General features: G+C 38.8%; 1 protein-coding gene across 1 annotated transcript in view; it reads right to left on the reverse strand.

Annotated features, from left to right (window-relative positions):
- CFAP44 (cilia and flagella associated protein 44) overlaps positions 1-24,862 on the reverse strand; it is a 135,167-nt gene that overhangs the window by 71,199 nt on the left and 39,106 nt on the right. Inside the window, exons 12-19 of the mRNA XM_073893479.1 lie at positions 24,301-24,400; positions 23,663-23,757; positions 20,745-20,954; positions 20,004-20,114; positions 15,417-15,578; positions 10,068-10,295; positions 1,108-1,253; positions 244-514 (exon numbers count right to left, since the gene is read on the reverse strand). Of these exons, the coding sequence (XP_073749580.1) occupies positions 244-514; positions 1,108-1,253; positions 10,068-10,295; positions 15,417-15,578; positions 20,004-20,114; positions 20,745-20,954; positions 23,663-23,757; positions 24,301-24,400 (1,323 nt within the window). The remainder of the gene's footprint in view (positions 1-243; positions 515-1,107; positions 1,254-10,067; positions 10,296-15,416; positions 15,579-20,003; positions 20,115-20,744; positions 20,955-23,662; positions 23,758-24,300; positions 24,401-24,862) is intronic.

A 24,862-nucleotide genomic window follows, 5' to 3' on the forward strand; every position in this document is an offset into this window, starting at 1 on the left:
TGATCTTGAAAAAAATGACTCAGTCTTTTTAATTTGGTGAATTCTATACCTTTAGTGTTATAGGGGAATTCAAGGACTTTAATATTTAATAATAGAGGCACCAGAAAAATCAAAATTATAATACTAATAGCAAGAATAGACTATAAGATGTGTCTAAAGAGTTTTCAGTTTTTAAAGAATGAGTAATTTTGACATCACTACTTTAAAATATTTATTTAAAATGGTTATTATTTAGTTACATACCCTGGGAGATGGCACTTTGGCTCTGATGTCTTTCTTCAGCTCAAATTCAGAAAAAATGTTGAAAACAAAGATATTACTATCTGCTCCAGTAGTCACCAAGAAACGGTCATCAAAACTAGTAGAGATGCCTTTAATACATCCATAATCATTGTCATGGATATTGAAGTGCCAGTAGTCCTCTATATTCATCAATGAAGGATTACCCTGACTTAGGATATAGACTCGAATTGCTCCATTTTGCAATCCACAAAACATCATATCTTGGTGAATGCTATGAAACATAAATTGTTCTTCATATTAATCTGAAAATGTTTAATTTTAAATTAACTGACAAATGGCTAAATTTTAATAATGAAGATGTTATAGACTACAACATTGTGCCCCCCCATTCATATTTTAAAGCTAAATAACTATGGCAGCCCTAGCAAACTCGTACAAAAGGGTAGAAGGAGAAGAAAAGCCAATTTGAAATTTGCAGCTATTATATGTGATCTTCAAAAGAATGGCATATATGCTTCTCAATTATTAAAGAACTATTGATTCAATTTGTGATTTCTCCAGAATCATTGCAACACTGAACCTTCATTATCTGACCATGCAGTAGCATCCTCCTGAGTAAATTCCTACAAACCAATTGTGTGAAAAACAGAAATTCTGACAGAATATTTGATAAAGGGACTTGAAATACAGTTTCAGAATTAGCTTTGATTCTATTTATTCATTCAATTTATTTAACTAGAAAATGTTTAAGTACCCCTCCATTTGGACAGATCTTTTAAAATGAACAATATTCATGATGGACAATAACATAGACATAAATGGGATATGGGGGTTTTTTTTAGGGCTTTCTGAAATTCAGTTCACCTGAAAGTGATAGTCTGGATGGGATTATCCTCCATATCTTCAAGAAGACGAAAATCAAAAGGTTCATCTGGCTTTTTTGTGATAGCACTACTTTTGTCATATGGGGGGAACTCACAGTGATACAGAAAACCAGCATCATAGCCACCCTGGAAAAGAGAAAATAGCATAGAAGGTAGTATTTGAGCATCAGATACATATGACCACATGAAGATTTTTATATTATCTCAAACTTTAAAACCTAAAATAGATGTCTTAAAACATCTATTTTGATATGATTTCTATGATTATAGATAAGGTTTTATAAAGTATCTCCATTATCTATTTATATGCAACTATACGATTATACAATAATAAAACACCTTACAATAATTTGCTTTCCACTTAAAAAAGTCAGTACAAGAGAGATATCACTTCTGACTACCTACTGAATTCCATTGTATTTCAGGTATTATTCTGCATTTAGTATTCAGTAATAGGGTTTTGTAGGTCATGGTGTTCAGAGCAGTTTTGAGTCTAGGGCACTGCTCTTCTCCCTGAGGCAAATGGCAGTTCTGGAAGTGGCAGCTGAGAGGCTTAGAAGCTCAGCAGAGCAATCTGTTGCCTCATGGGCTTAGGAAGAGGGAGACAAATTGCAGGGTCCTCCAAGGAGAAGGAGCCACTGTAAACACACCTTCCAGTGGGCTTTCCATTGCAACCCTGGAACACTACACACTACATGTATGAGTCTCAATCACTGACTAGATGAAAGTGATCTAGGATTTCTAGCTGCTTTTCAGAACCAAAAATAAATTTCCAAGAGACAATGGCTACATACAGATTCTCAAGATAATGCTACAGTTTTTCACATACAAGGTCAATTATTCAACTTAAAAAAAAAAAAAAACTAGGCATACTAGTTAAGACTTGATTGAAAATCAAAAGACAAGATTATGGTGGGAATGCAACTGGTACAGACACCCTGAAGCCAGTACGGAGTTTCCTCAAAAAGTTAAAACTAGAGCTATGCTACAACCCAGCAATTGCACTACTAGGTATTTATCCAAAGGATACAAACATAGTGATTCAAAGGGGCACAAGCACCACAGTGTTGCACATGCAACAATGTCCACAATAGCTAAAATATGGAAAGAGCCCAGACGACCACTGACAGATGAATTATCCATCCAATAAGATGTGGCATATATATACAATGGAATATTACTCAGCCATTAAAAAATTAAATCTTGCCATTTGCAATGATGTGGATGGAACTAGAGGGTATTATGCTAAGTGAAATGAGTCAGTCAGAGAAAGACAAATACCATATGATTTCACTTGTATGTAGAATTTAAGAAACAAAACAGATGAACATAGGGGAAGGGAAGGAAAAGTAAAATAAGATGAAAACAGAGAGGGAGGCAAAATCATAAGAGACTCTTGACTATAGAAAACAAATTGAGGGTTGCTGGAGGGGAGGTTAGTGGGGCGATGGTATAACTGGGTGATGGGCATTAAGGAGGGCAATTGATGTAATGAGCACTGGGCATTATATGCAACTGATAAATCACTAAATTCTACCCCTGTAACTAATAATACACTATATGTCAACCAAATTGAACTTAAATAAATTTTTTAAAAAGGCAAGCAGATCAAAGAAAAAATCATGAGATATTAATATATTTACAAAATGGATTTCAAATAACCAAGATGAATATATATAAGGAATTTGAAGCCAAATGGAAAATTTAAGTAGTCATCTGGAATCTAAAAAAAATAAAATAAAAAAATAAAATTCTAAAACTGACAAAATGACAAATTACAAATTCAATAGATGAGTTTTTTTATTTTTTATTGTTATGTTAATCACCATACATTACATCATTAGTTTTTGATGTAGTGTTCCATGATTCATTGTTTGTGCATAACACCCAGTGCTCCACGCAGAATGTGCCCTCTTTAATACCCATCACCAGGCTAACCCACCCCCCAAACCCCCCAGAACCCTCAGTTTGTTTTTCAGAGTCCATCATCTCTCATGGTTCATCTCCCCCTCCGACTTACTCCCCTTCATTCTTCCCCTCCTGCTATCTTCTTCTTTTTCTTTTTTCTTAACATATGTTGCATTATTTGTTTCAGAAGTACAGATCTGTAATTCAACAGTCTTGCACAATTCACAGCGCTCACCATAGCACATACCCTACCCAATGTCTATCACCCAGCCACCCTATCCCTCCCACCCCCCACCACTCCAGCAACACTCAGTTTATTTCCTGAGATTAAGAATTCCTCATATCAGTGAGGTCATATGATACATGTCTTTCCCTGATTGACTTATTTCACTCAGCATAACACCCTCCAGTTCCCTCCACGTCATTGCAAATGGCAAGATTTCATTCCTTTTTATGAATGCATAATATTCCATTATGTATATACCACATCTTCTTTATCCATTCATCTGTCGATGGACATCTTGGCTTTTTCCACAGTTTGGCTATTGTGGACATTGCTGCTATAAACATTGGGGTGCATGTACCCCTTTGGATCCCTACATTTGCATCTTTGTGGTAAATACCCAGTAGTGCAATTGCTGGATCGTATGGTAGCTCTATTTTCAACTTTTTGAGGAACCTCCATACTGTTTTCCAGAGTGGCTGCACCAGCTTGCATTCCCACCAACAGTGTAGGAGGGTTCCCCTTTCTCCACATCCCTGCCAACATCTGTCGTTTCCTGACTTGTTAATTTTAGCCCTTCTGACTGGTGTGAGGTGGTATCTCATTGAGGTTTTGATTTGGATTTCCCTGATGCCGAGCGATGTTGAGCACTTTTTCATGTGTCTGTTGGCCATTTGGATGTCTTCTTTGGAAAAATGTCTGTTCATCTCTTCTGCCCATTTCTTGATTGGATTAGTTGTTCTTTGGGTGTTAAGTTTGACAAGTTCTTTATAGATTTTGGATACTAGCCCTTTATCTGATATGTCATTTGCAAATATTTTCTCCCATTCTGTCGCTTGTCTTTTGGTTTTGTGGACTGTTTCTTTTGCTCTGCAAAAGCTTTTTATCTTGATGAAATCCCAATAGTTCATTTTTGCCCTTGCTTCCCTTGCCTTTGGTGATGTTTCTAGGAAGAAGTTGCTGCGGCTGAGGTCGAAGAGGTTGCTGCCTATGTTCTCCTTTAGGATTTTGATGGACTCCTGTCTCACATCTAGGTCTTTCAACCATTTAGAGTCTATTTTTGTGTGTGGTGTAAGGAAATGGTCCAGTTTCATTCTTCTGCATGTGGCTGTCCAATTTTCCCAACACCATTTGTTGAAGAGACTGTCTTTTTGCCATTGGACATTCTTTCCTGCTTTGTCAAAGATTAGTTGACCATAGAGTTGAGGGTCCATTTCTGGGCTCTCTATTCTGTTCCATTGATCTATGTGTCTGTTTTTGTGCCAGTACCATACTGTCTTGATGATGACAGCTTTGTAATAGAGCTGGAAGTCCGGAATTTGATGCCGCCAGCTTTGCTTTCTTTTTCAATATTCCTCTGGCTATTCGGGGTCTCTTCTGGTTCCATACAAATTTTAGGATTATTTGTTCCATTTCTTTGAAAAAAGTGGATGGTATTTTGATGGGGCCAATAGATGAGTTTGAAAGCAACTAGACACAGCTAGAGTTATGAAGCTGGAACAGAGATCAGATAAAGTAGTCAGACCAAAGCAGGAGAAAGAAAAGAAGGATGGAAAATACCCCCCAAAAAGGCTGGTGTGTGTGTAAAGTACATATGGGACATAGTGGTAAGGATTAAAGTACATAAAACTGAAATCCCAGAAGAAACAAGTAAAAAGATGGGCCAGAGAAATATTGTGGTAGATAATGGCTATGAATTTTCCAAAACTGAATAAAACTATGTTGGGATTCAAGAAATGCTATGAACATAAGCCAGATAAATATGAAGAAACTACACCCTTTAACACAAAATTTTAAAAGCAACCAGAGAAAAAGACATACTAGGTTTCAAAGAAACAATAAAAAGATGCAGCTGATAGAATGGAAGACAGCTGATAGAATGGAAGATATCAAAGTTTGAAAAGAAAATTTCCAGCAAAAATATAATTTTTTAAAAAGGCAAAATGAGGACACTTTAAGATCCCCTAAGAGTCCCCAAAACAGAGAATTTGTCACTAGATCTACACTAAATATATATATTATATATTTAAGGCAGAAGATGCAACTCAAAGATATAGAAAGGAATTAACAGCAAGAAAAAGGATAAACCAAAATGATATCAACAATACAATAGTAAAATACCTTTTGGGGATACAAATATATACATAAAGAGAATATAGGACAATGGAGAGGGGAGGATACATAGCAGTAAAGTACTCAAAGATCTTTTTTCTCTGAAATTAAAAGAATAAATTTATATCAAATCATATGAAGGAAAAGGTGCATATGATGATCTTTAGGATCACCTCTAAAAGGAGGAGTGAGGGGAAGGAAAGAGAGGTTAAGGAAAAATTTTTAAGTACTAGAGCATGTTTATGTGCTGATAAGAATTCAGTGACCAGAGGGAAGTGGATGATACAGGAGACTAGGTGGTTTACTGCAGGAATAAAATATTGGAGGAAGTGAGAGGGGTGGGATCAAGACACCTTTGGGAAAAGTGTCCTTGGCCAGTTGCAGGAGACCCCTCATCAACTGGAACAATAGGCAAAGCAGACAAAACTTGTATGGATCACCATAGGGTGTTAGATCTGTTTAAGACAAGACAAGGAAAATTTCATTTTCTCAGTGAAATGTGAGAGGAGGTTATCATTAGAAGGTGAGGGAGGGTGTAGCACGTTTGAGGGGAGGAAGAATTACATCAGTAATTCAGCAAGTGGCAGAGTGAACAGGACTGGGCGGTAGAATGGGCCTGCAGCATGAACACAGACTTGAGAACTGTGGTCAGGTCTTCACAGAGAGACTGGTCTTCCACACGGTCTACTTGGTTGTAGGCGCAGAGCTGACAAATAATTGCATCAAGCAGAGTCAGGGTCACTACCTCGGTCAACTGTACCTTAATCTTGTGTGCTAGTGGAGCTTGATGGTTAAAAGCATGGACTCTAGGACCAAACTGCCTGAGTCCAGATCCTGGTTCCACCTATCATTAGTTATATGACCCTGGATAAGTTACATAACCTCTCCATGCCTTGGTTTCTTCTTATGTAACATGCAAATTATATAGGGTGGTTGTAAATCATTTAGAAGGGTGCCCAGTACAGAATAAACAGGTTTCCATATTTAGCAAATAAAAGTACGAGATGCCCAGTTAAATATGAATTTCAGATAACAAATATACCTAGGGTAATTATGTCTCACATAATATTTATCAGGGAACCCTAAGAATAAGCACTGAATGTGTTATATAATAATTTTTGCACATGTTTCAAGGACACTAGAACTCTATTACATTTTATTATAGTTGTTTCTGTGCCTCTCTCCCTCGTGATAAGAAATTTCCTGAGGGCAGGAGCCATGTCTTATTTATCCCTTCACCCTTGAACCCCACACCACAGCAGCCATCAACAATTGTTTCATAAAACAAAGACAGACAAAGCATCACTACTTTCTATCCTTGCTGCTAGCCTCCTTGGAAGTTGCTAACAAAGATGTATTTCTAGGAAAAATTGAACAGGGAAGAAGTTAACGCTCATCACTCCTTGTAGTAACAATCCTTGGCTAGTCAGTGTTCTGGCCTAGCCAAACATCTGGGATTGGTTATGAATTAATGATAATCTTTCACTTACAAGCATACCTCAGAGATAATGTGAGTTCAATTCCAGACCACCTCAATAAAGCTACTATTGCAATAAAGTGAATCAAATGAATTTTTTGGTTTCCCAGTGCATATAAAAGTTACGTTTACACTATACCAGTCTATTAAGTATGTAATAGCATTATGTCTAAGAAAACAACGTACATACCTTAATTTAAAAATACTTTATTGCCCCAAATTTCTCACCATATTTTGAGTTTTTGGCAAGTCTTAATCTTTTTGCTGGTGGAGGGTCTCACCTCAATGTTGATGGCCGCTGACTGATCAGGGTGGTGGTTGCTGAAGGCTAGAGTGGCCACAGCAATTTCTTGAAATAAGACAATAATGAAGTTTGCTGCAGGAGTTGACTTTTCCTTTCATGAATTTCTCTGTTGCATGCAATGCTGTTAGCTAACATTTTACTCACAGAACTTTTCAAAATTGGAGTCAATCCTCTCAAACCCTGCTGCTGCTTATCAACTAAGTTTATATAATATTCTAAATCCTTTGTTGCCATTTCAACAATCTTCACAGCATTTTTGTCAGGAGTAAATCCCATCTCAAGAAGCCACTTTTTTTACTCATCAATAAGAGGCAACTCCTCATCTGTTAAAGTTATATCATGAGATTGCAGCAATTCAGTCTCACCTTCAGGTATAATTCACCCCTCCATTTGTAATTCTAGTTCTCTTGTTATTTCTAACACATCTGCAGTTACTTCCTCCACTCGAGTCTTCAACCCCTCAAAGTCATCCATGAGTGTTGGAATCAACTTCTTCCAAGAAATCCTGTTAATGTTGATATTGTGACCTCTTCCCATGAATCTAGAATGGTGAATCCTTTCCAGAAGTTTTTCAATTGACTTTGCCCAGATCCATTAGAGGAATCACAATCTATGGCAGCCATAACCTTACAAAGTGTATTTCTTAGATAATAAGACTTGAAAGTTTAAATGACTCCTTGATCCACAGGCTGCAAAATGGATGTTGTGCTAGCAGGCCTGAAAACAACATTAATCTTATTGTATGTCTCCATCAGAGCTCTTGGATGCATTGTCAATGAGCAGTAATATTTTGAAAGAATCTTTTTTCTATGGAGTAGGTCTCAACGGTGGGAATATTCAGTAAACCATGTTGTAAACTGATGGGCTGTCATTCAGCTTTGTTGTTCCATTTATAGAGCACCGGCAGCATAAATTTAATATAATTCCTAAGGGCCAGGATTTTCAGAACGGTAAATGAGCATTGGCTTCAACTTAAGTCACCAGCTCCATTAGCCCCTTACAAGAGAGTCAACATATTCTTTGAAGCCAAGCATTTACTTTTCCTCTCTGAAAGTCCTAGATGGCATTTTCTTCCACAATAAGACTGTTTCATCTACAGTGAAAATCTCTTGTTCAGGGGCACCTGGGTGGCTCAGTCAGCTAAGTGTCTGCCTTCGGCTCAGGTCATGATCCCAGCATCCCAGGATCAAGCCCCACATCCGGCTCCCTGCTCAGTGGGGAGTCTGCTTCTCCCTCTGCCTCTGCTGCTCTCCCTGCTCATTCTCTCACTCTCTCTCTCAAGTAAATAAAATCTTTTTTTTAAAATATCTCTTGTTCAGTGTAGTCACTTTCATGAATTATCTGAGCTAGATCTTCTGGATAACTTGCTGCAGCTTCTACATCAGCACCTGTTGCTTCTGTATTATGGAGACGGCTTCTTTCCGTCTTTTCTTGAACCTCATGAACCAATCTCTGCTAATTTCCAACTTTTCTTCTGCAGCTTCCTCACCTCTCTCAGCCTTCATAGAATTGAAGAGAATTAGGGGCTTGCTCTGGATTAAGCTCTGGCTTAAGGGAATGTTGTGGCTGGTTTGATCTATCCAGACCACTGAGAACTTCTCCATATCAGCAATAAGCCTGTTTTTCTTTCTTAGTATTCATGTGTTCACTGGACTAGCACTTTTAATTTCCTTCAAGAACTTTTTCTTTGCATTCACAAGGTGGCCAACTGTTTGGCACAAGAGGCCTAGTTTTGGGCCTATCTTGGCTTTTGACATGCCTTCCTCACTGAACTTAATCATTTCTAGCCTTTGATTTAGTGAGAAGCATGTGACTCTTGCTTTCACTTGAACTATTAGAAGCCATTATAAGGTTATTAATTGGCCTAATTTAAATATTGTTGTAACTCAGGGAATAGGAAGGCCCAAAGAGAGGGAGAGAGGCAAGGGAATGGCTGGTTGTAGAATAGCCAAAACACACACCATATTTATCATTAAGTTTGTGGTCTTATATGGGTGCAGTTCATGGCTCCCCAAAACAATTACAATAGTAACAAAGATCAATGACCACAGATCATAACAACAAATAATAGTGAGAGAGTTTGAAATACTGCAAGAATTACCAAAATGTGACACAGAAACATGAAGTGAGCCAATGTTGTTGGAAAAATGATGCCAATAAGCTTGCTTGACACAGGATTGCCACAAACCAATTTGTGACAATCACAGTATCTGTGAAGTGAAATAAAATAGGGTATGCCTGTATACTTTCATGTCAATTATTATTTTTTTGGTTAATGGAGCTGAAATTTGTGACAAATTTATAATGAAGGAAATCCTGCCTTGCAATTGATCGATGTCTTATGATAGGAGTAGAAAATATATAATTAGAAGATACAGTTGTCACAACATTGTGACAGTCCTTGGTGTCTGTTTCCCTAATATCCATTTTTCTCTTCTTCCTTATTAGCCAAATCCCAATTCTGTTCAGAGTGGCAAGGTGACCACCTAAAAACAGCCATCCTCCCAGACTTCTACATGGCCAAATAGCATAGCTGCAAATAACAAAATGCAAGCAAAAGCTTACAGAATAGTGTGGCCATTATTTTCAAAATGTTGATTAGTTTCAAAATTTAAAAAAAACACACACACACAAGTCGACTGGAAGAACCTTTAGCCCCTTGCCCTTCTATCTTTAATTATTCTCCCCTTTGACCTTCTGGAACATGTATGATTGTTATAAGTGATAACAGATGTAATAAAAAGACATAAAAGAGATATTAAGATGATATAAAAACTAAATTTCACCCCTTCAACAGTAGTTAATAAATGGCCTTACCATAAGAGTTAGAAAGTGAGAATGTGCTGGAAAATCATGATCATAAACTATATTTGATTAGGGCCAAGATAAAAAATTATGTATTACATTATTACTCACCAAAGAAACCCAGAACTTCCCTGGCTCAGAGTAAAATCCACAGAGGATGCGACAGGGAGTTGATGGAATAAAGATTTCAGGTAATGGCCCCTCTTCTTCCTTTTCCTCCTCCTCTGCCTGGAATTCCTTTTCTCCATCTTGTCCCGTCTCTGCTGCTAGCTGCTTCCTCCTTTTTTCCTTTTCCTTCAACTCCTTTAGTGTCTTTCTCTTTTCTATTTCTATGAATCGCTTTTACAAGAGACATTAAGATATAAAAACAACTGTAAATCATTCATTCATTTACAGGAAGGGGATGACAAAATGGAAGGAAGATCGGGTTCTAGAAAAACTCACAGCTCTGATGTAAAATAATGTCATTTAAAAATAATTATCAATTGGGGGATATATATTATCATTAACATTTTCAAATCATTTCTGCATTACTCCCTTCAATCCTAGTTTTATAGAAATCATTTTCTCACTTGTTTCCTAATAGAGAAGGTAAACACAGTTTCTTCCAGTCTATCACCATGAATTAGGTAGATCAAAATAACCCCTGAGGAAAGTTGTTCCTATTTTTAGTAATAACTGTTAGACCCTCTGTGTCTTTCAGATGGTGATTTCAAAAGCCACCTAACACTGGCATCCCTACCTCCCATCTTTAACCTCTTTCTTTTTTATCCCTCAGAATTATCCTCCTAAATTATATGATCTCATCACATCAATCCCCTCCTCAAAATCTCACAGTGGAAGCGGTGACTGAACAGCTTCTGCACAACAAAAGAGAGATGGAGACACAGTAATGAGGGGAATCTCCATCCCCAAAGGCTCTGAACTGCAGTGGGAATGGAGAGTATCGAGAAAGCAGGAGCAGATTTGTCTGCCCTAGGACACAGAAAAAAAAAAAGCCAAGGTTTAAAAGAGCAACTAGTAAAAGGCAAAAGATTTATACAATCTGAGGAGAAACCAGAATATATCCAAAATCTATAAAGAACTTATCAAACTCAACACCCAAAGAACAAATAATCCAATCAAGAAATGGGCAGAAGGCACGAACAGACATTTCTCTAAAGGAGACACCCAAATGGCCAACAGACACATGAAAAAATGCTCAACATCACTTGGCATCAGGGAAATACAAATCAAAACCACAATGAGATACCACTCACAATAGTCAGGATGGCTAAAATTAACAAGTCAAGAAATGACAGATTTTGGTGAGGATGCGGAGAAAAGGGGAACCCTCTTACACTGTTGGTGGGAATGCAAGCTAGTGCAGCCATTCTGGAAAAACAGTATGAAGTTTCCTCAAAAAGTTGAAAATAGACATAGCAATTGCACTACTGGATATTTACCCCAAAGATACAAATGCAGTGATCTGAAGGGGCATCTGCACCCCAGTGTTTATAGCAGCAATGTCCACAATAGCCAAACTATGGAAAGGGCCCAGATTTTCATCGACAGACAAATGGATAAAAAAAGACATGGTGTGTATACACACACACACACACACACACACACACACACACACACACACAGACATGGTATGTGTATACACACACACACATACATACATACAATGGAATGCTATGCCGCCATCAAAAAATGAAATCTTGCCATTTGCAAAGATGTGGTTGGAACTAGAGGGTATTATGCTAAGCAATAAGTCAATCAGAGAAAAACAATTATCATATGATCTCACTCATATGTGGAATTTAAGAAACAGAGGATCATAGGGGAAGAGAGGAAAAAAATGAAACAAGATGAAACCAGAGAGGGAGACAAACCATAAGAGCCTCTTAGTCATAGGAAACAAACTGAGAGTTACTGAAAGGGAGGAGTGTGGGGGGAGGGGGTAACTGGGTGATGGACATTGGGGAGGGTATGTGTTGTAATGAGCACTGGGTATTATATAAGACTGATGAATCACAGAGTTGTACCCCTGAAACAAATATTATATGTTAATTTTTAACTGTATTTAAATAAAAAAATATAGTATATAGTAGTATATAAAAGAACAAACCTTAGGACCCTGCCAAACTGCAGGGAGCTGCTGGAAATCTCTGCAGGTCAGAAGGGCTGGTGAGAACCATAGTTCATGCTCCCTCTCCACCATGGCAGTGTGAGGTAGGGGGAGCAGCGTCTGGGCACCTTAACCAGTCTACCACATCAGTGAGCCCAAGGCACCTAGCCCCCACTAGCCCCAGCAATCTCACCAAGGAGGATCCAGGGAGGTATACACCAGGACACCCCTGGATTGCACTCACCACAGCTCTGGATGTTGCACCAAGGTGACACAGGTGTGAAGCATCCCTGAACACTCCAGGTCCATACCACTTTTGCCTCAGACAGCTTGCTAGGGCACCCCCAATACAGAGTGTTCTGGGACCTCCTGGCTGTTGCCTGTTTTGGCCCCAGCTATCCCACCAGGATGCCCCCTGTACAGAGCACAGGCCTCCCTCAACCCTGTCCCATTATCCCACAACGGCAGCCCATGTGCAGTATACCCAGGGACCCCCAGCTTGTACCCACTCCACCTTCAGTTGTCCTGCCAGGGCACCCTCAGTGTGGAATGCTCTTAAATACCCTGGCTTGTACCCATTTCCACTTCAGCTGTCCTGCTAGGATGTCTTCTACATGGAAAGCCCAGGGACCCCCCAGCTTAGACCCACTTGCATTGTATGTGCTGGGACACCCCGGCCTGTTCTAGCTTGGGGTTGTTGCCCCATCAGGCCACTCTCTGCAATGAACACCCCAGGACACTCCAGCTTGCACTGACTTCAGCTTCAGCTGTCCTGCCAGGGCACCCTCTGCACATAGAGCCCCAGGAGCCTCCAAATCTGCACCCAGTTCAATTTTAGCTGTCCTACCAGGATGTTCACTGCACAAAGAGCCCTGGGACTCCCCCACTTGTACCCACTTCAGCTCCAGCCATCTCACCAGGTCAGCCACAGCATAGAATGCCCTACAACCCCCAATCTACAGCAGCTGCAGCTCCAGCCAGCCAGAAGAAGTTGCCAAGTATACACAAGATAATTTCTTCAAATTTAGGAGAAGTAGCTGTTCCACCACATTCATAGAAACAAACATGAAAGTTAGGAAAAATGGGGAGACAGGAATACATTCCAAAAGAAAGAACAAGACAAAACCTCCAAAAAACAACTAAATGAAAAGGAGATAAGCAATATGCTTAATAAAGAGTTTAAAGCAATGATCATAAAGATGCTCACTTTGCTGGAGAAAAGAGTAAAAGAACTCAATAGGCCTTAAACAAAGAGATAGAAAATATATTTTAAAAAAAGAAAAAGAGATGAAGAATACAATAACTGAAGTGAGGGGAAAAAAAACACTAGAGGAAATCAACAGATTAGAGGATGCAGAAGAATGGATCAGTGATCTGGAATATAGGGTAATGGAAGGCACCCAAACTGAACAGCAGAAAAAAAAAATCAGGATAAGTTAAGAGATCTCTTAGACAACATCAAGCAAACAAACATTCACATTATAGGGGTTCCAGAAAGAGAAGAGAGAGAAAGGGGCAGAAAACTCATTTGAAGACATACTAGCTTAAAAACTTCACTAATCTGAGAAAAGAAACAGATCTCCAGGTTTAGGAAGCACAGAGAGTTCAAAACAAGATGAATCCATGACACATAATTATTAAAATGTCAAAGATTAAAGATAAAGAGAGAATTGTAAAACTAGCAAGAAAGAAGCAAAAAGGCACGTACAAGGGAAACCCCATAAGGCTATCAGACAGTTTTTCAGCAGAAACTTTGCAAGCCAGAAGAGAGTGGCATTATATATTCAAAGTGTTGAAAGGAAAAAAACCTACAACCAAGAATACTCTACGTGCCAAAGTTATCATTCAGAATAAAAGGAGAGTTTCCCAAAGAAAAATTAAACGAGTTTATCATCACTAAATTAACCTTACAAAAAAGTGAAAGGGATTTCTTTAAGTAGAAAAAAAGGCCATAATTACAAGAAAATTATGAATTAAAAGATGCAAAATATGATAACATATACACAAAATATAAAAGGTACAGCATGGGGAATATAGGCAATGGTACTGTAATAGTGTTGTAAGGTGACAGGTGGTAGCTACACTCGTGGTGAACATAACATATAGACTTGTTGAATCACTGTGTTGTGCACCAGAAACTGATGTAACATTGTGTGTCAGCTATACTGAAATAATAAAAATTTCTTCAAAAAAAAGGTGGAAAAAAACAGAATAGGGAAAAAGAACTCACAATGGATCTCAATGGTCTAGAATTAAATTGAAACATCTTGGCTGGCATTTAAGGAGCCCAAGGTTGGTCACAGATTTCTGCCTCATCTCTCCCATATACTGCTTCCCTCTGTCTCAACATTCCACTCTTCATTTTCTGAAAACACCAGAAATTCCTACAGTTCTGCCTTCCCTCAGGATGTTATTCCAGCTCTTGTTACCTTCCTCTCCTTTTTCACCCTCTCAAAATCCTTCTGATTTTTTAAGTACTAAAAGTCCCCTCTATCTGATCATCTTTGATCCCCTTTTAGCCTTCTATCAAACTCATATTTGTTTCACTCCACACCCCTAAAATTATTTTCTTTGCACTGTGATTTTAATATCTGTTCACTACTGCCTTCTAATACAGTCAGCTGTTTCCTACCAGTTTATAAGCTCACTAGAGTCAGGGTAAATGTCTTATTCTTCTTTGTATTTCATCAGCACTTTTATACAATGGAATATTACTCAGCCATAAAAAGAATGACATCTTTACCATTTGAAATGATGTGGATGGAGCTAGAGTGTATTACACTAAGTGAAGTCAGAGAAAGACAAATACCATATGATTTCATTCATATATAGGGCTTAAGAAACAAAACACATGATCATAGGGGGAAAGAAGAGAGAGGCAAACAAAGATACAGACTCTTTTTTTTTTTTTCCAGAGGGGGTGTGCAGGGCAGAAGGAGAGGGAGAGAGAGAATCTTAAACAAGCGCCACACTGAGCATGGAGCCTGGTGCAGGGCTCCATCTCACAACCCTGAGATCATGACCTGAGCTGAAATTAAGAGTCGGATGCCTAACTGACTGAGCCACCTGGGCACCCCCAAGAAACAGACTCTTAACTATAGAGACCAAACTGATGTTTACCAGAGGGGAGGAGATGGGGGATGGGTTAGATAGGTGATGGGGATTAAGGAGAGCACTTGTGATGAGCGCCAGGTGATGTATGAAAGTGTTGAATCACTATATTGTACACCTGAAAAGAATATTACACTGCATGTTAACTGGAATTTAAATAAAAACTTGAAAAAAAAGATATTTTATATTCTAAGAAAAAACATATTAGAAGATAATGCTTCAAGGATATCTCATACCAGAATCTTAGATTTGACACTTGAGAAATGAAAATATTTTATGCACATGTCTTTGATTTCATAGGAAACTACATCACGATTTTCCTCTTCCTCCTTCATGGTTGGAAATGGAGTTTCAAGAACATAGCCATTCTCACAAATAATCAGTAAAGTACTGTCAGGCTGAAAAAGAGAGATTAACATATCATTCACATTTAGGCAAATTTATACAAGCATAGTTCAAAAACATCATAAATCAGGAAAAATATAATTGTTATGTGTACTAACCATTTTTGAAATCCTTAGTTCCTCACTGTAGTAATAAGTCATTAATCACTATACACAATTATTACCTATTATATCATTAATAAGCTAAGTGTTAAAATTAGATTTAGATTGGTTTACCTTATAGATGCCATAACACAGTTTCTGAGCCAAAAAATGCAGGCCTGAAATATATAGCCCAAAAAGCAGAATATTAAAATTAGGACTGCCAAGGAAAACCTGCAGTGTGTGGATGGCATATCCAGTGTCAGCAGCCTTTGGTGGATCATTCTCTATCTGCCCGAGTTCATTAAATGTGGATGTTCCTCAGGTTTTTGCCCTCTTCCCTCTTCTCTCGCTCCACATAAACATTCCCTGGGAAATATTATAGCCAACCTAAGGCTTCATTACCACTCATGCACAGTTAGATTCCAAATTGATTCATCTCTCTAGGCCAGACCACTCTCTTGATCTCCAAAAATCACATATTTAACCATGTCTGGAAAGTCTCCATCTTGATATTCTATAGACACATTATTCAAAATGTTTCTTCACTCAGTCATTTCATTCTGTAATTATTTATTATGTATCTACTATGTATTTGGCATTTTGTGGCATGGTAGGGGTAAAACTGTAAAAGAAAAATACAGCGCCTGGCACTATAGAGCTTACCTCCAACAAGAGAGCCTGTCATTTAACAAATCATATAAATGAATGTAAATTATAACTGTGACAAGTGTTGCAGAGGTGCTACAAGAGCAAAGGAGGCTGTGCAAGTTTCCTGAGAAGGTGGTGTCTAAGCTTTAAGGTGAAGGGGGAGCAGAAGATAATTACACAACAGTTAGGGGAAGGTTTGAGGGAGTATGCTATACAAAGCAAATAGCATGTGCAAATATCCTGTGGCATGTTTGGGCTTACAGGGAAGTTATGGGCTTGGATGGTAACACCGAGGTCAAGAGAACAGAGCAAGAAGACAGATTGGGACAGAGTCTTAGAGAAACAATATTCAGTAACTGGGTGAGGAAGGCTGAAAAGGAATGGCAAGATGTAGAAGAGGGAACCAGGAGAGCATAACATCACAAAAGTCAAAGGGAGATGGTATTTCAAAGAGAAAGTAAGGGTCAACAGGATCAAAGGACGTAAGAAGTCAAGAAAGATAAGAACCGAAAACGTTAAGGGGACATCACTGGTTTCTTTACAGGAGCTGACTTGGTAGAATGATGAGACTAGAAACTAGTTAAGAGCCCAGAGGAATAATCAATCCTCTTGGAAAAGTCAGGAGGAGAAAGATGGGGCAGTAACTAGAGGAGAACAGAAGGTCGAGGAATTTATTTTTTGTTCATAGGAGATACTTGAACATCTTTAAATACCAATGGAAATGACCCAGGAAACAGGTGAGGTTAAATTTATGACAGAAAAAAAGAAAATAAGTTGTATGAAATCTTGAAAAAAGTGGAAGAGAGTACAATCCAAAGGAGGAGGCAGAACTGGCCTCACATGGGAAGGGAGAGGGCCTTCTCGATTATAAAAAAGGGAAGAAGGCAGGTGGATGCAGAGGTAACAGGATTTTATGTTGGGTAGTGGGAAGGTGAGGGATTCTTCTGCAACTTTTCCTCCTAAGGACAAATTGCCAACAGTTTGCATGAGACCTAGAAGCCAAACAGAAGGCTGTGTCCTAGAGCTTTAGGCATTCCTGAGGAGAGGAGAAGACAAAAGCTGAAGTTCAAAGCTTCAAAATAATTAGGTATTGAGGGGACATGATCCTAGAGAAAAGGGAAATGCAGAAAAGTGAGCCTGACATTCTGCTGGGCCTTTGCCTTAAAGCATTTACATAACTCTAAACTGTGTGGGAACAGGTTTGTTCATTTCCTCCAAATGGTCCCTTTTTCACTTCATTTTCATTTATTTGAATGCTATCTACTTTTATGTATAGTATTATGCTTTTATCTAGGATAGCAAAGAGGAAGCAGGGATATTTCGAATGCATAATGAGGGGCGCCTGGGTGGCTCAGTTGGTTAAGCGACTGCCTTCGGCTCAGGTCATGATCCTGGAGTCCTGGGATCAAGTCCCACATCAGGCTCCCTGCTCGGCGGGGAGTCTGCTTCTCCGTCTGACCCTCTTCCCTCTCATCTCTCTGTCTCTCATTCTCTCTCTTGCAAATTAATAAAATCTTTAAAAAAAATGCATAAGGAAAGAAGTTTGGTGAACCAATGAAGGGCAGGGTAGTTAGAAGTAGGGAAGAGACTGGAATATTCTCAAGATTTTCTGGTTATAGCAACAGAGAGAACAGTGGTCCCAGAATAATGCAGGCAAAAGAACATGTCTTAGAGAAGTTCATGTGTTTCATTTAAACAGCTCAAAATTATCCCCAGAAATTCAAAAGATCACCAAATTCTATTAATTCTACCTCCTACATAGTTCTTGTCCACAGTCTTTCATGCCCTGGTCACATATCTGGAACATAGCTGCCCAATAGATCCAATGCCTCTCATCTGCCTCCCCTGTAACTTCACACTGCTGCCCAAAGTGATCATGGTAGTGACCGTGGCAGGCAGAATGATTCTGTATGCACATGTGATACACCCTTAGTGGAAACACAAATTATAAGGACAGAAGTTTAATGCATTCAGGAAGACAGGAGGTCTGACCATTGAGAACTGGTGGAAGTTAACAGCTATGGCTAGGTGGACAACTGAAGTATGCAGCATATCAGTTACACATGGTAATTTACCTTTTTTCTCCATCTTTATTGAAATATAACATTGTGTAAGTTAAAGTGTACTATGTGATGGTTTGATAATGCATACATTGTGAAATGAGGGTAATTTACTTTGACATTAGTAATTCCCAACTATAAGAAATACAAGCACTAATTGGCAGCCCTGCCTGAAATAACTTTTGAATTATGTTGGGGGTTTTGGTCTCTTATGCCTATTTAGCTTATTTTGAAATAATTATTGATTCACAAGAAGTTGCCAAGATAGTATAGGAAGGAATCATGTACCCTTCCCCCAGTTTCTCCCACAGGTTACCTCTTATGCAACAATATCAAAACCAGGAAATTGACATTAATATAGAACATGTGTATAATTCTGTCATTTTATCACATGTGTAGATTCATGGAACCATTCACTGTAATCAAGATGCAAAACTATCCCATCACCATAAGGATCTTCCTCAAGATCCCCCTTTGTAGTCACACCCACCCCCTTCCCACCCACCATTTCTAACTTTTTTGGGTTTTTGACTTCGAATCTAGAGACATGATTAAAGGATGCACATAATATCACCTGTTGTGTTCATGCTTTAACATACAGGTCCCTTTGAAGCTTTCATTTCCTTATCCTAAATCACCTACACTTACCTTCTCCCCAACTACACATATCCTACCATTTCCTCAAGATTAAGGTAAAATAATACTAAATAACAACTTATGTTAACTTAACCCCTTCTTGATATTTCCCTGCTCTATATTCATAGCACATATTGTCTATCCTACTGATATTTTAGTCACCAATTCCCTTGTGAAAACTTGTATTGTTCTGTGATAGTTATTTAATTTCTAAAATATGTACTTTTTTTTCTCTTTCAAAAGAGATTGTTTTGTACTGCTTATTGAATCCATCAGTGCCTAGCAAAGATGAAAACAATGAGTATTTTTTTAAAAATGTTTTTCTATATACTATATTGTTATAGCACTTTTCTTTAGAAGAGTTTAAAGTAGATAATAGATGTTACTTCCATACAGTTCAATCAGTATTACCCTAGAATCCAGGACAGCATCTGGTTTAGACATTAAATCAACATTCAGATGATGGAGTTATCCTATGCTCAAACTTAGGGAAATTAGAGGCATTAAATAAGATCAGTAACCAATACTAAATCACCAGCTGTTGTTAGGAAAGAGTCAGTGGAAGATTCAAAGAGAAAAATGGAGGTAGAACGGGGGTAGAAGCAAAGAGATAAAGATGAGGGCAAGGACATTCAGACCTTAGATAGAACTGAACTTCTGAATGTCAAAAGGACTGATGGACCCAAGTCAACACATTCTGACAAGTGTATCTCAATAAAGTCACCAGGTTAAAGCAAAGCCTGATATAACCCAATGTTTTGGGAAGGGAATCATGACCAACGATTTAGAGAATGGAAGAGAGAGGAGATAACAAGTGTGATGTGGGGCTCCCCAGTCATGCTCTATTAGCCAAGCTAAGAGCATTCCCCAGCCCCTCACTGCAGGACCCAGGAGGGATGCTAATAATTCCACCTGCTATTCTCGATCTTCCGGATCACTTCATTATGCTGTAATTGAGATTTAAACATGAAGACAAATAATAATTACTTACATGGGAGTTCGAAGACCATATTAACTGGCGAACAGGTCCAGGAGTAGTAATATACCCTATTGGCTTATAATCCTTTTCTACCTCAAAGAAGAAGACGGTTTGATCTTTACTCTAAGAAAAAGAGAAATACCCAACAAATATGGGGGTTTTTTTTACATCTATCCCATAGAGTACAGAGTAGCACTTACTAGGTATAGTACACCCACTGTATATCTATATCCACAATAATCATATGTCCCAGATTATTCTGGGAAAATTCTTATTTCAAATATTTGCTTCATTTCCCCCATGAGAACATTTGACAAACCAAGTGTTCCAGGATGTGTTTCTGAAAGAAATGATCACCATACCTGTACATAGGTTAACTCACAAAAAATTCCACAAAGCATATACTCACTTAGTAATGCATTAAAAAAATGTACAAGGTTATTCTCTTCACTTATGGCAATTCTATATAAGAATATACCTATGTGATAAAATATTGGTTATACATAAAACATGATCATAACTCCCAGTTGAAAATTTCTATTCATTTAAAATAAGCATTAGAACTCAATTTGTAAGAAAATTTTGAAGTGTCATGCACAGACTATACTGAAAGAATATGAACATAGAGAAACAAACTATGGGTTTTTCTCTAAAATGTACATCAGCAAATAAGTTATCATCAGGTAGGAAAATGAATAAGGTAAGTTTAACCATGAAAGCTCAAAAGGAAACAAAAGGAAATCTACCACTTACCCCTGTAGCTAGAATTTCTCCATCACGTTCATAAGCTAAAGCAGTGACACGAGCAGTATGGGGTTTGAAAACCTGTTTCAAATTAATATCTGCATCAGAAATTTTCTTCCGTCCTGCAAAAACTGTGAGCCCTTTGGGATCATAAAGTTCAAGAATTCGAACGACCCCATCTTCGAATCCTACAATAATCTGTGCTCCGGTGTAGTTTACCTTAGAAAAAAATTAAATGCAACAAATCTGAAATTAGTTAAGAAAGTTGTACTACAGGGGTGCCTGGGTGGCTCAGATGGTTAAGCATCTGCCTTCGGCTCAGGTCATGATCCCAGAGTCCTGGGATCGAGTCCCACATCAGGTTCCCTGCTCAGTGGGGAGCCTGCTTCTCCCTCTGCCTCTCTCTCTCTCTGTCTCTCATGAATAAATAAATAAAATCTTAAAAAAAAAAAGTTGTACTATATAACTCCGTATTTTATTTAGCCAAGTAATTTTTTTTATTATGTTCAGTTAGCCACTGTATAGTACATCACTAGTTTTTGATGTAGTGTTCAATGATTCATTAGTTAGCCAAGTAATTTAACATTGACTGCTCATTGGTAATTCCTTATACCACTTTCTGGTAACCTCCATCTATTCTAGGATAGTTCCTTATCACTACTGATGATGAAACAGGTAAGCAATGGCAATTCAAACACTGGAGAAGCAAATGCTGGTGTAGTGTCTGTCTACCATGTGCCAGGCACCTATCACCAGCAACTCAAGGGTGAGCATAAACAGTTTGTCCCTGGTTTCACCGAATTTATGGTCTAGGGGGAGGACAGACATTAATCACGCAGATGAATATAAAATTATGAACCGAAATAAATGCTAAAGGAAAGAAACAATCTCTGAGGGCATATAACAAAGAAAGTTGACCTAGACTGAGGGCTTCCTTAAGGAAGAGATGGTGGAGCGGAGACCAGAAAGATGCCCAGAAATTAAGTTCAGGGAGATGGGAGAAGCACTCCTGGGAGAGGATATAGCTTGTGCAAAGGTTATGTGGCAGAAAAGAAGCTAAAGAGGGAGATAAGCAAGGCCTAGGTCACAAAGTGGCTTACATGTCACATTAAGATAATCTTCATCCCAAGAGCAGTGGAAAGCCATTGAAAGGTTTTTAGTTGGGAGTTTGTGTACGTGTGTGCTCGTGCGCGCACGCGCGTGTGTGTGTGTGCGCGCGCTCGTGGGTATGTGTGCTCCCACGTGTGGGGGTTTGTGTGTGTGTGTGTGTGTGTGTGTGTGCTCGCGCATGTGGGGGTTTGTGTGTGTGTGTGTGCGCTCTTGCGCGTGTGTGTGTGTGTGCGCTCGCGCGCGCGTGTGGATAGGTGTGTGCTCGCACGTGTGGGTGTGTGTGGAGAGAGAGGGTGACATGATCAGGTTTGCTATCTCGGAAAATCATCGTAGCTGCATTGTGCAAAACAGAACTGAGATGGCCTAGAGAGGGTGCAGGGAGACCTCTGGGGAGACTTATAAAGACATGGCTGCCTTACTCCAGGAGAGTGATTGTGGTCAATTAGTCTGAGGTGGTATCATGGACAGGAGGGATACGGGCATAGTTTAGAGAGAGCGATAATGGCCCTGTTTGGTGATGACTGAATACAGGGGAGAAGGGCAGAGGGAGGTGTCAAGGATGACTGAGCCATTTATGGAGATAGGAAACCGTGAAAGGGAGCCGAATGTCTGTGTGGTTTGTTGTTGCTATTATTGTTATGGAGGTGGACTGGCTGGAGGCCAGCAGAGTGTCACGAATCTAGTCTTAGACAGGTTGGGTTTGAGGGTCCCTGGAGATCTCAAAATGAGGATGACACATAGTCTGCAGCTCAGAGGAGCAGTCTGGGCTGGAGAAAGAAACCTAGCAGTGTCCAAATATACTAAATCTGCTGTCTTGGGAGGCATTCAGGAGAAAGGCAAGAGCCCTGATATTCTTTAGAGCAGAGTGATCATCGCTAAGGCAAGGCAGTTATGAGAGTCTTGGTAATAAAAAAACTGTACCCCATCCAACTCCAGTTGAAGGTTGTTCATTTAATAAATATTTGTTATGTGTCTAAATGTACTGTAGAGGCACTAGAGGCTCAAAGAAAAATAAAGTGTAGTTGTCACCCATGAAGAACTGTTATGAAGCAGAAGCCACACGAAGAGGCTATTAGGTAGGCACTCCTATTGACATCCGAGCTTCGCCCAGCCTTCAACCCAGATGCCAGACCGATGATAAAGAAGCCTTTACATGATTCCAGGCCCCAGACATGAAGCAGAGACAATCCACTGCTGTTGTCACCTGTCTGATTTCCCAATCCAGAGAGCATATGAGCAAAATAAAATGATTGCTGTTTTATGCCACTACACTTTGTAGTGGTTCATTACATAGCAATGGATAACTAGGATGACTCCCTATGTCTGCCTAATTTTTTTCCATAGGTCTTATCATTACCTAACATATCACATGTTACTTATTTTTCTTTATTGTCCATTTCTGCCTCCTCCCTCCCACTAAAGTGTAAGATGCATGAGGGCAAGTATTTTTGTCTTTCTGTTCATCACTACATTCCCAGAAGTTAGAACAAGACCCAGCACATCGCAAGCATGCTGGAAATATAAATAGAAGGAATGAAATCACATTCAGATAAAGGATAGATACACAAAGTTGAGTAATTATTTTGTAACATGAAATGATTACTAACTTGCAAGTGGCATAAAAAATAGATTTTTGTTAAAACAGGACCAAAACCACAAAAACAAGGTCATATGATTTCTATCACATTCTGAGTGAATAAGTTAAAACTTTCGTTCTTCTCTAAAATCCAGAGTCATAAAATATATTTCTAAGAAATAGCACTGATAGACCATATTTACCAATAGATTCCAGTAGAAGTTCATTATCATTAACTCACCAGTTGGGGTACCCAAGCAAGGGCAGTACCTCCTTGTTTGAATTTCATCTGCGCCAAAGGAGTTTTGCTAGCAAAATCATAGATTCGAACAGAGCCTACAGAAAGACAGTTTTAAAAGAAACAAGTTATATATATGGCATCTTTTAAACTAACCTTGGTTCACTTAACATGTTGAACATAACAAGAAATTTCATACATAAATAAACTAATAATCTAATAGGTTTTCTTTAGTCAAAAATTTACATGTATACCCTCAACCAGGTAATTTGTAGGCACGGATAATAAAGCAAACAACTGATGATTGACTGATGGGTTAATTTCACCTTGCATAGCCCACAAAAGATTCACCGTGTATCAAGGAAGAAAGAAGGTGAAAAAATAAAATAGGAAAAACATGAATGTGGCTAATACCAAAATGAATGGCATTTTTGTAACTGACCGTATCCTTAATCTTTCATGATGACCAAGGTTGCTGTACTTTAGTTCCTCTCCCCTCCACAAAAACTCACCTCGCTTGTATCAAGAGGCTTACCTTTTGGAGAAGTTCTCAAATGCTTTTCATCAAACACATATAAAATTTTGTGTGGAAAACAAAACAAAAAAGACCAGATGTATTTTCATTTAGAGTTCCTACTCACAATCCAAGGCAGTAGTGGCCATGAGGTAAGTGAGGGGAGAGACTGCCAAGGCTTCGACAGCTCCAGAATGGAAGGAGAAGAGGCAGTCTGGATCTTGAGTCTGATAATAAAAAGAAATCCTATTAGATCTTAAAGATAAGTTAACATCAAATTAAGGTCATGTTTTTAAAAAATATAAATAGAACCCTATAACACATGTGTGATTTTATCTGAATAGAAATTTTTAAAAGTATAATATGTTGGGGCGCCTGGGTGTATCAGTCAGTTAAGCATCCGACTCTTAGTTTCTGCTCAGATCATGATCTCAGGGTGGTGAGATCAAGCCCCATGTCAGGCTCCGTGCTCAGCGGGGAGTCTACTTGAGAGTCTCTCTCTACCTCTCCCCCCTGCCCATCCCCCCATCTCTAAATAAATAGATCTTAAAAAAAAAAACACACAAAAGCATAAAAGGCTAGAAAGAGTGCTGGACTTTGGAATTAGGAGAAACAGTACTGGCTTTGCACTTGAAGGCTTTCCTTTTCTTCACCAGTAAAATGAGGTGATGACAACTGTCTACCTGTTT

This window comes from Callorhinus ursinus, unplaced genomic scaffold, assembly GCF_003265705.2.
Source record: "Callorhinus ursinus isolate GAN/ISIS: 27379988/994484 unplaced genomic scaffold, GSC_fseal_2.0 scaffold1, whole genome shotgun sequence".
NCBI lineage: Eukaryota > Metazoa > Chordata > Mammalia > Carnivora > Otariidae > Callorhinus > Callorhinus ursinus.